The following is a 12,677-nucleotide window of genomic DNA, read 5'->3' as shown; positions in this document are numbered from 1 at the left end:
TTGCTCTAACATTCACTGTCACCTATGGGGCCTTTCCAAATCATGTCCAATCAATTGAATTTATTTATTTAATTTACCACAGGTGGACTCCAAATCAACTTGTAGATAAATCGCAAGGATGATCAATGGAAACAGGATGTACCTGAGCTTTCGAGTCTCATAGCAATGGGTCTGAATACTTATATAAATGTATGTGTTTTAAAACTGTTTTCGCTTTGTCATTGTGGGGTATTGTGTGTAGATTTATGAGGAAACATTTTTATTTAATCCATTTTAGAATAAGGTTGTAACGTAACAAAATGTGGAAAAAGTCAAGGGGTCTGAATACTTTCCGAATGCACTGTATCAGCCAGGATGGAAATGACTCCTCTGTCTTTCCACGCATCACAGGGGAGCAGCCAATCAGAATGAGTTTTTCCCCACAAAGGGCTTTTTTACAGACAGAAATACTCCTCAGTTTCATCAGCTGTCCGGGTGGCTCGTCCCAGACAACCCTGCAGGTAAAGAAGCCGGATGTGGAGGTCACGGTCTGCGGTTGTGAAGCCGACATACTGCTAAATCCTCTATAACGACATTCGAGGCGGCATATGGTAGAGAAATTAACATTCAATTCTCTGACAACAGCTCTGGTGGACATTCCTGCAGTCAGCATGCCGATTGCAATCTCCCTCAAAATGAGACATCTCTGGCATTGTGTTGTGACAAAACTGCACATTTTAGAGTGGCCTTTTATTGTCTCCAGCATAAGGTGCACCTGTGTAATGATCATGCTGTTTAATCTTGATATGCCGCACCTGTCACACCTGTCAGATTATCTTGGCAAAGGAGAAATGCTCACTAACAGGGATGTAAACAAATTTGTGCACAACATTTGAGAGAAATACGCTTTTTGCACGAATGGAACATTTCTGGGATCTTTTATTTCAGCTCATGAAACATGGGACCAACACGTTACATGTTGAGTTTATATTTTTCTTTGGTATAGGTAGCCAATTCAAAACATATATTTTACCCTCTGGTTAACAGTTTAGCTTTTATTAGAATGTATCAATGTTTTCGTCATGTCCCAAAAAACGTATCACCGACACTCATGAACGGTTCATATGATTCATTTAAACTATTATTTTTGACGAAATGATCGATTCACTTCAACATTGTATTAGATGGTATGCGGTTCAATTGCATTGAATTGAATCATGTGATTCTTCAAAACTTGTTTTGTAGACACTTCCAGATGATTTGGCCATCCAATGTGTGGGACATTGCAACTCAATAGATGCTAGTCAACCTGCAAAGTTAACACTTCTTAGGTAGTGAACACTCCTTAGGTAGTGAACACTTCTTAGGTAGCTAAGATAAATATGACTAAACTAGAAAAGGTACATTTCATGAAGAACATGATTTAGGACATTTCTATAGGTGAATAAAACAATGTGTAGCCACCATAGTCATTATAATTATTTCAAAGGCATAAAACGTAATTGGTTGTAATGTTGCAATGTTTTACATCAACGGTGGTCAACCATCTTCCAGGAGACAGAATGGGTGGTCGGCCATCCTCCAGGAGACAGAATGGGTGGTCGGCCATCCTCCAGGAGACAGAATGGGTGGTCGGCCATCCTCCAGGAGACAGAATGGGTGGTCGGCCATCCTCCAGGAGACAGAATGGGTGGTCGGCCATCCTCCAGGAGACAGAATGGGTGGTCGGCCATCCTCCAGGAGACAGAATGGGTGGGCGGCCATCCTCCAGGAGACAGAATGGGTGGTCGGCCATCCTCCAGGAGACAGAATGGGTGGTCGGCCATCCTCCAGGAGACAGAATGGGTGGTCGGCCATCCTCCAGGAGACAGAATGGGTGGTCGGCCATCCTCCAGGAGACAGAATGGGTGGGCGGCCATCCTCCAGGAGACAGAATGGGTGGTCGGCCATCCTCCAGGAGACAGAATGGGTGGTCGGCCATCCTCCAGGAGACAGAATGGGTGGTCGGCCATCCTCCAGGAGACAGAATGGGTGGTCGGCCATCCTCCAGGAGACAGAATGGGTGGGCGGCCATCCTCCAGGAGACAGAATGGGTGGTCGGCCATCCTCCAGGAGACAGAATGGGTGGTCGGCCATCCTCCAGGAGACAGAATGGGTGGGCGGCCATCCTCCAGGAGAGAGAATGGGTGGTCGGCCATCCTCCAGGAGAGAGAATGGGTGGTCGGCCATCCTCCAGGAGACAGAATGGGTGGGCGGCCATCCTCCAGGAGACAGAATGGGTGGTCAACCATCTTCCAGGAGAGAGAATGGGTGGGCGGCCATCCTCCAGGAGACAGAATGGGTGGGCGGCCATCCTCCAGGAGACAGAATGGGTGGTCGGCCATCCTCCAGGAGACAGAATGGGTGGTCGGCCATCCTCCAGGAGACAGAATGGGTGGTCGGCCATCCTCCAGGAGACAGAATGGGTGGGCGGCCATCCTCCAGGAGACAGAATGGGTGGTCGGCCATCCTCCAGGAGAGATAATGGGTGGTCCACCATCCTCCAGGAGACAGAATGGGTGGGCGGCCATCCTCCAGGAGACAGAATGGGTGGGCGGCCATCCTCCAGGAGACAGAATGGGTGGGCGGCCATCCTCCAGGAGACAGAATGGGTGGTCCACCATCCTCCAGGAGAGATAATGGGTGGTCCACCATCCTCCAGGAGACAGAATGGGTGGTCGGCCATCCTCCAGGAGACAGAATGGGTGGTCGGCCATCCTCCAGGAGACAGAATGGGTGGGCGGCCATCCTCCAGGAGACAGAATGGGTGGGCGGCCATCCTCCAGGAGACAGAATGGGTGGGCGGCCATCCTCCAGGAGACAGAATGGGTGGGCGGCCATCCTCCAGGAGACAGAATGGGTGGGCGGCCATCCTCCAGGAGACAGAATGGGTGGTCGGCCATCCTCCAGGAGACAGAATGGGTGGGCGGCCATCCTCCAGGAGAGAGAATGGGTGGTCGGCCATCCTCCAGGAGACAGAATGGGTGGTCGGCCATCCTCCAGGAGACAGAATGGGTGGTCGGCCATCCTCCAGGAGACAGAATGGGTGGTCGGCCATCCTCCAGGAGACAGAATGGGTGGTCGGCCATCCTCCAGGAGACAGAATGGGTGGGCGGCCATCCTCCAGGAGACAGAATGGGTGGGCGGCCATCCTCCAGGAGACAGAATGGGTGGGCGGCCATCCTCCAGGAGACAGAATGGGTGGGCGGCCATCCTCCAGGAGACAGAATGGGTGGGCGGCCATCCTCCAGGAGACAGAATGGGTGGGCGGCCATCCTCCAGGAGACAGAATGGGTGGGCGGCCATCCTCCAGGAGACAGAATGGGTGGGCGGCCATCCTCCAGGAGACAGAATGGGTGGGCGGCCATCCTCCAGGAGACAGAATGGGTGGGCGGCCATCCTCCAGGAGACAGAATGGGTGGGCGGCCATCCTCCAGGAGACAGAATGGGTGGGCGGCCATCCTCCAGGAGACAGAATGGGTGGGCGGCCATCCTCCAGGAGACAGAATGGGTGGGCGGCCATCCTCCAGGAGACAGAATGGGTGGGCGGCCATCCTCCAGGAGACAGAATGGGTGGGCGGCCATCCTCCAGGAGACAGAATGGGTGGGCGGCCATCCTTCAGGAGAGAGAATGGGTGGGCGGCCATCTTCCAGGAGAGAGAATGGGTGGGCGGCCATCCTCCAGGAGACAGAATGGGTGGGCGGCCATCCTTCAGGAGAGAGAATGGGTGGGCGGCCATCTTCCAGGAGAGAGAATGGGTGGGCGGCCATCCTCCAGGAGACAGAATGGGTGGGCGGCCATCCTTCAGGAGAGAGAATGGGTGGGCGGCCATCCTTCAGGAGAGAGAATGGGTGGGCGGCCATCCTCCAGGAGACAGAATGGGTGGGCGGCCATCCTTCAGGAGAGAGAATGGGTGGGCGGCCATCCTTCAGGAGATAGAATGGGTGGGCGGCCATCCTCCAGGAGACAGAATGGGTGGGCGGCCATCCTCCAGGAGACAGAATGGGTGGGCGGCCATCCTCCAGGAGACAGAATGGGTGGGCGGCCTTCCTCCAGGAGACAGAATGGGTGGGCGGCCATCCTCCAGGAGACAGAATGGGTGGGCGGCCATCCTCCAGGAGACAGAATGGGTGGGCGGCCATCCTCCAGGAGACAGAATGGGTGGGCGGCCATCCTCCAGGAGACAGAATGGGTGGGCGGCCATCCTCCAGGAGACAGAATGGGTGGGCGGCCATCCTTCAGGAGAGAGAATGGGTGGGCGGCCATCCTCCAGGAGACAGAATGGGTGGGCGGCCATCCTTCAGGAGAGAGAATGGGTGGGCGGCCATCCTTCAGGAGAGAGAATGGGTGGGCGGCCATCCTCCAGGAGACAGAATGGGTGGGCGGCCATCCTCCAGGAGACAGAATGGGTGGGCGGCCATCCTCCAGGAGACAGAATGGGTGGGCGGCCATCCTTCAGGAGAGAGAATGGGTGGGCGGCCATCCTTCAGGAGAGAGAATGGGTGGGCGGCCATCCTCCAGGAGACAGAATGGGTGGGCGGCCATCCTTCAGGAGAGAGAATGGGTGGGCGGCCATCCTCCAGGAGACAGAATGGGTGGGCGGCCATCCTCCAGGAGACAGAATGGGTGGGCGGCCATCCTCCAGGAGACAGAATGGGTGGGCGGCCATCCTTCAGGAGAGAGAATGGGTGGGCGGCCATCCTTCAGGAGAGAGAATGGGTGGGCGGCCATCCTCCAGGAGACAGAATGGGTGGGCGGCCATCCTTCAGGAGAGAGAATGGGTGGGCGGCCATCCTCCAGGAGAGAGAATGGGTGGGCGGCCATCCTCCAGGAGACAGAATGGGTGGGCGGCCATCCTCCAGGAGACAGAATGGGTGGGCGGCCATCCTCCAGGAGACAGAATGGGTGGGCGGCCATCCTTCAGGAGAGAGAATGGGTGGGCGGCCATCCTCCAGGAGACAGAATGGGTGGGCGGCCATCCTTCAGGAGAGAGAATGGGTGGGCGGCCATCCTTCAGGAGAGAGAATGGGTGGGCGGCCATCCTCCAGGAGACAGAATGGGTGGGCGGCCATCCTCCAGGAGACAGAATGGGTGGGCGGCCATCCTCCAGGAGACAGAATGGGTGGGCGGCCATCCTTCAGGAGAGAGAATGGGTGGGCGGCCATCCTTCAGGAGAGAGAATGGGTGGGCGGCCATCCTCCAGGAGACAGAATGGGTGGGCGGCCATCCTTCAGGAGAGAGAATGGGTGGGCGGCCATCCTTCAGGAGAGAGAATGGGTGGGCGGCCATCCTTCAGGAGAGAGAATGGGTGGGCGGCCATCCTCCAGGAGACAGAATGGGTGGGCGGCCATCCTTCAGGAGAGAGAATGGGTGGGCGGCCATCCTCCAGGAGACAGAATGGGTGGGCGGCCATCCTCCAGGAGACAGAATGGGTGGGCGGCCTTCCTCCAGGAGACAGAATGGGTGGGCGGCCATCCTCCAGGAGACAGAATGGGTGGGCGGCCATCCTCCAGGAGACAGAATGGGTGGGCGGCCATCCTCCAGGAGACAGAATGGGTGGGCGGCCATCCTCCAGGAGACAGAATGGGTGGGCGGCCATCCTCCAGGAGACAGAATGGGTGGGCGGCCATCCTCCAGGAGACAGAATGGGTGGGCGGCCATCCTCCAGGAGAGAGAACGGGTGGGCGGCCATCCTCCAGGAGAGAGAACGGGTGGGCGGCCATCCTCCAGGAGAGAGAACGGGTGGGCGGCCATCCTCCAGGAGACAGAATGGGTGGGCGGCCATCCTCCAGGAGACAGAATGGGTGGGCGGCCATCCTCCAGGAGAGATAATGGGTGGGCGGCCATCCTCCAGGAGAGAGAACGGGTGGGCGGCCATCCTCCAGGAGACAGAATGGGTGGGCGGCCATCCTCCAGGAGACAGAATGGGTGTACAGGCTTTTATTCCAGTCCTCCTCTAACAAACCACATTTTAGAAATGAGCTGCTCAACCGGACCTTGATAAACTGTCTCTGATGTGTTTGAGCAGGGCAATCAAAAGCCTGCACACCCAGTATCTCTTGTGGTGGTTAATTTCTTTACTATCAAATGATCATCACACAGGTCAGAGTCATACTTAAACTAAATCTTTATACACTTATTCATAAGGGAGCAGGTCAATACAACACGTATAAAGTGAATGGATTGAGTTCTCTACGATAATGATGGCTGGTTGACGAATCACCCTCAGATGATTCGTTGAGAGCCCCGAGACAAAGATACAAAGCTCTTTTATAGCCAAGATACACCCCCTTCAGTCTACATGACAAACAACAGATGTATGGAATGGTCACAAGGTTAAGATTTGTATGAAAGTTACTAATAATTCAGAGCAGACCATATCTGCTGTAAAAACAGTACTCTTTTTGTAGAGACCAATCTGGCCCTGGAGTCATCTCTCCCTGGTACCATATAGAACAGAAACATTAACTATGGAATGTTGTCTTCATCACCAATCCATCGTAAATTCACTGTCAGTGTTAAATCTCCCAGAGGCCCATTTTCAGTCCACACACACAGATGAGTCTTCTAAAAAATACTATTCTGTTGCATAAAACAACCATTTGATGCAATAAATGTATTATAACATAATCTTGTAATTGGGTTGACCACATGTGTTTATAGTTTATGTGTTTATAGTTGCCTAACAGGTATTCTACTTCATGGGGGTTAAGTGCCTTGATCAATAACAGGAGATGGTACATGGGATCAGAGAACAGTTTCTCTGTGACAATACCATTGTCAACAACAGGATATGGTACATGACGTGACTATTAATGTGATGACGTGCTATTTTATCAAATCGAACCTAACGTTTAATTATTATATGATTAAATTAATGATGCAACAATTAACTCATTAGTAACCTGGGGCACCACGGGAAAAGTTTATTTAACGAGTTACCGTTTCCTGAATTAACTCAAGAATATCAGAATATCGATATTATACCCGTCATCAATCAGTTCTTAATTAATTGGTATATCAGTCTCATTCTGAACGTCGCAAAAGTATTGGATATCTGCACGAACCCATAAATGATGAATCAGCGATATACAAATTGGCTTAATTATTTATTTACTACATAACTAAATATTCACATAGAAATACATAAACACACACATGGTATAGTTATTGGTTACTAACACAATGCAATGAAAGGTCCCTAGTGGACTAAACCGATATGATGACTTGTTACACAAAATGGCAGATTCAAAAGAGAAGTAAAAAGGGAAAGGGAGAGACAAAGGAATTCAACTATCGGGACGTTTGTAAACTTTGCACATGAACGACCGATCATTCGACAAAAATTGCAATGTACAAGTTTACATGTAGCTGTCCTTGATCGTCGTGGTTATAAGTCTCTGGTTGTCTTCAGAGTTTGAAATGTCACATGGTGAGAGTTTGTTCTCCTCCCGTCTTCGGTCGAGTTTCCTAGACTCCGTTACAGCTGCAGACTAGGAATGTTACGGTCTAGTCAGTTTTTTATTTTTGTGTAGAGAGTTTGAGAGTCTTGCCATTTTCTGGTCTTATAGTTTTAAACCATTTGTCGAATGTAAATTTCCCACTTGGGTAAAAAGGGGGCGTTCCATCAAGTTGCCACAATGTCTGTGCTCATGTGGGTGTGGTTACTGACTTGGCAAAGTTTATATGAAACGCAATTATCTCATTTAGAAGGCTAAAATCACATTTAATCTTCTCACAAATATAGTTAAATAATATACAAATAGTTTCATATTTAATCATATAAGTTCCTCAACATTTAGATGTAAATCTGATAACTGGGACGTATACATTTGTAGAGTTACAGTTCTTTAGTTATACCGTCCTTAATGATATCACAAAACAACAAATTATATGACATAATTATTGTTTGGGTCCCCACCAACCATTTCAGACGTTTGCATTTGAAAATGAATGTCCCAATGTCCAATCTTTTGATGTTTGAAAAAACAAAGTCTCTCTCTGTTGTAACAAAGGGATTATTTTATTTCCATTTCTGCAGAGTCATAAACCGGCCCAACTCTGGGAAAGTCATGACACCACATTACGCTGACTTTTTTATACCTACATACAGACATTGGACATTTTATGGAAAAGAAAGGAAATTCTATCTGTTTTATCTTGTATCTGTGTAGGTGCTGTATCTCAGCCAGTGATCTCTGTTTTATCTTGTATCTGTAGGTGCCGTATCTCAGCCAGTGATCTCTGTTTTATCTTGTATCTGTAGGTGCTGTATCTCAGCCAGTGATCTCTGTTATCTTGTATCTGTAGGTGCTATATCTCAGCCAGTGATATCTATTGATGGAACTAAAGGCTGGGGGGTGGCCCTGAAGTGTGAGTCTGGAGGCTGGTTTCCTGAACCTGAAATGGAGTGGCTGGACAGTTCTGGAACCATCCTCCCTGCTGATGGACCAGAGAAACACAGGGATGAGGACCTCTACACTGTGAGACGACATGTCTCCGTGAACAAGACTGACACCAACAGGTTCACCTGTAGAGTTCAACAGCAGGAGATCAACCACCTGAAGGAGACAGAGATTCATGTCCCTGGTGAGGTCTTCATTGGTTAACCCAAACACCTGAGACCTCTTGTTAGTTAGACTAGTTAGTGGAGGACGGTTTCCTAGGATGATGACCTTATTGGTCTGTGTTCAGTAGTATTTATAAATTATGCTTTACTTCCTATACAGTATATATGTAGGTGCTGTTGTAATGGTTTGACATGACTTCTCTGTTTCAGATGACCTGTTTCCTAAATCACACGTAGTGTTGATTGTTGGTCTGTCAATAGCTGTAGCTGTTGCAGTTCTTGCAGCTATTGGTGCCTACAAGTGGAGAAAACATACTGAAGGTGAGTTTAACCTTGATCTCTGACTGGTCCTTGATGTCTGACTGGTCCTTGATGTCTGACTGGTCCTTGATCTCTGACTGGTCCTTGATCTCTGACTGGTCCTTGATCTCTGACTGGTCATTGATCTCTGACTGGTCCTTGATGTCTGACTGGTCATTGATGTCTGACTGGTCCTTGATGTCTGACTGGTCCTTGATCTCTGACTGGTCCTTGATCTCTGACTGGTCCTTGATCTCTGACTGGTCCTTGATCTCTGACTGGTCCTTGATCTCTGACTGGTCCTTGATCTCTGACTGGTCATTGATCTCTGACTGGTCCTTGATCTCTGACTGGTCCTTGATGTCTCATCATTAAGAGTCCCTCAGTCAGAGATATTAAACATATTGAAGGTGAGTTTAACCTTGATGTCTGACTGGTCCTTGATCTCTGACTCGTCCTTGATCTCTGACTGGTCCTTGATGTCTCATTGTTAAACACTTTAAAAAAAATTGTATACAAACAATATTTAAAAAAACCTGTTTTGTGAATGGTATTGTGTGTAAATTGATGATGGAAAAAAACGATTTAATACTTTTAGAACGAAGCTGTAACGTAAGAAAATGTGGAAGAAGTCAAGGGGTCTGAATACTTTCTGAATATAAGAAAGATCAGGATATAACTAGGAATGACCCATATACTGTCCATTAGTCTCTATTCATTTATACCAGGTTACCTTCAGACCAGTCCTGTATTAGATCAGGATATAACTAGTAATGACCCATATACTGTCCATTAGACCCTATTCACTTCTATTCATTTATACCAGGTTACCTTCAGACCAGTCCTGTATTAGATCGGGATATAACTAGGAATGACCCATATACTGTCCATTAGACTCTATTCATTTATACCAGGTTACCTTCAGACCAGTCCTGTATTAGATCAGGATATAACTAGGAATGACCCATATACTGTCCATTAGACTCTATTCATTTATACCAGGTTACCTTCAGACCAGTCCTGTATTAGATCAGGATATAACTAGGAATGACACATATACTGTCCATTAGACTCTATTCATTTATACCAGGTTACCTTCAGACCAGTCCTGTATTAGATCAGGATATAACTAGGAATGACCCATATACTGTCCATTAGACTCTATTCATTTATACCAGGTTACCTTCAGACCAGTCCTGTATTAGATCAGGATTTAAATATACTGTCCATTAGACTCTATTGATTTATACCAGGTTACCTTCAGACCAGTCCTGTATTAGATCAGGATATAACTAGGAATGACCCATATACTGTCCATTAGACTCTATTCATTTATACCAGGTTACCTTCAGACCAGTCCTGTATTAGATCAGGATTTAAATATACTGTCCATTAGACTCTATTGATTTATACCAGGTTACCTTCAGACCAGTCCTGTATTAGACCAGGATATAACTAGGAATGATCCATATACTGTCCATTAGACTCTATTCATTTATACCAGGTTACCTTCAGACCAGTCCTGTATTAGATCAGGATTTAAATATACTGTCCATTAGACTCTATTCATTTATACCAGGTTACCTTCAGACCAGTCCTGTATTAGATCAGGATATAACTTGGAATGATCCATATACTGTCCATTCGACTATTCATTTATACCAGGTTACCTTCAGACCAGTCCTGTATTAGATCAGGATGTAACTAGGAATGACCCATATACTGTCCATTAGACTATTCATTTATACCAGGTTACCTTCAGACCAGTCCTGTATTAGATCAATATATAACTAGTAATGACCCATATACTGTCCATTAGACTCTATTAATTTATACCAGGTTACCTTCAGACCAGACCTGTATTAGAAAGATCAGGATATAACTAGGAATGACCCATATACTGTCCATTAGACTCCATTCATTTATACCAGGTTACCTTCAGACCAGTCCTGTATTAGATCAGGATATAACTAGGAATGACCCATGTACTGTCCATTAGACTCTATTAATTTATACCAGGTTACCTTCAGACCAGTCCTGTATTAGATCAATATATAACTTGTAATGACCCATATACTGTCCATTAGACTCTATTAATTTATACCAGGTTAACTTCAGACCAGACCTGTATTAGAAAGATCAGGATATAACTAGGAATGACCCATATACTGTCCATTAGACTCTATTCATTTATACCAGGTTACCTTCAGACCAGTCCAGTATTAGATCAGGATATAACTAGGAATGACCCATATACTGTCCATTAGACTCTATTCACTTATACCAGGTTACCTTTAGACCAGTCCAGTATTAGATCAGGATATAACTAGGAATGACCCATATCCTGTCCATTAGACCCTATTCATTTATACCAGGTTACCTTCAGACCAGTCCTGTATTAGATCAGGATATAACTAGGAATGACCCATATACTGTCCATTAGACTCTATTCATTTATACCAGGTTACCTTCAGATCAGTCCTGTATTAGATCAGGATATAACTAGTAATTACCCATATACTGTCCATTAGGCTCTATTCATTTATACCAGGTTACCTTCAGACCAGTCCTGTATTAGATCAGGATATAACTAGGAATGACCCATATACTGTCCATTAGACTCTATTCATTTATTCCAGGTTACCTTCAGACCAGTCCTGTATTAGATCAGGATATAACTAGGAATGACCCATATACTGTCCATTAGACCCTATTCACTTCTATTCATTTATACCAGGTTACCTTCAGACCAGTCCTGTATTAGATCAGGATATAACTAGGAATGACCCATATACTGTCCATTAGACCCTATTCACTTCTATTCATTTATACCAGGTTACCTTCAGACCAGTCCTGTATTAGATCCGGATATAACTAGGAATGACCCATATACTGTCCATTAGACTCTATTAATTTATACCAGGATACCTTCAGACCAGTCCTGTATTAGATCAGGATATAACTTGTAATGACCCATATACTGTCCATTAGACTCTATTCATTTATACCAGGTTACCTTCAGACCAGTCCTGTATTAGAAAGATCAGGATATAACTAGGAATGACCCATATACTGTCCATTAGACTATTAATTTATACCAGGTTACCTTCAGACCAGACCTGTATTAGATCAGGATATAACTAGGAATGACCCATATACTGTCCATTAGACTCTATTCATTTATACCAGGTTACCTTCAGACCAGTCCTGTATTAGATCAGGATATAACTAGGAATGACCCATATACTGTCCATTAGACTCTATTCATTTATACCAGGTTACCTTCAGACCAGTCCTGTATTAGATCAGGATATAACAACGAATGACCCATGTACTGTCCATTACTCTATTCATTTATACCAGGTTTCTTTCAGACCAGTCCTGTATTAGATCAGGATATAACTAGGAATGACCCATATACTGTCCATTAGTCTCTATTCATTTATACCAGGTTACCTTCAGACCAGTCCTGTATTAGATCAGGATATAACTAGTAATGACCCATATACTGTCCATTAGACCCTATTCACTTCTATTCATTTATACCAGGTTACCTTCAGACCAGTCCTGTATTAGATCGGGATATAACTAGGAATGACCCATATACTGTCCATTAGACTCTATTCATTTATACCAGGTTACCTTCAGACCAGTCCTGTATTAGATCAGGATATAACTAGGAATGACCCATATACTGTCCATTAGACTCTATTCATTTATACCAGGTTACCTTCAGACCAGTCCTGTATTAGATCAGGATATAACTAGGAATGACACATATACTGTCCA

At 46.7% G+C, this 12,677-nt stretch overlaps 1 protein-coding gene across 2 annotated transcripts in view; it reads left to right on the top strand.

Moving 5' to 3' along the window:
* The window catches only part of LOC139561635 (butyrophilin subfamily 3 member A2-like), a 1,433,431-nt gene extending 1,424,252 nt beyond the window's left edge, over positions 1-9,179 (top strand). Inside the window, exons 5-6 of one of the 2 annotated variants that reach the window (XM_071378862.1) lie at positions 8,330-8,608; positions 8,799-9,179. In XM_071378862.1, the coding sequence (XP_071234963.1) occupies positions 8,330-8,608; positions 8,799-8,932 (413 nt within the window). In that variant the 3' untranslated portion in view covers positions 8,933-9,179. The remainder of the gene's footprint in view (positions 1-8,329; positions 8,609-8,798) is intronic. The other variant, XM_071378863.1, reaches the window with a different exon arrangement.
* Positions 9,180-12,677: the final 3,498 nt, after the last annotated feature.

The sequence above is a fragment of the Salvelinus alpinus genome, chromosome 31 (assembly GCF_045679555.1).
Source record: "Salvelinus alpinus chromosome 31, SLU_Salpinus.1, whole genome shotgun sequence".
Classification (NCBI taxonomy): Eukaryota; Metazoa; Chordata; class Actinopteri; order Salmoniformes; family Salmonidae; genus Salvelinus; species Salvelinus alpinus.
Note: the sequence above shows the minus strand (reverse complement) of the source record. Positions and strands in the feature narration are given on the sequence as shown.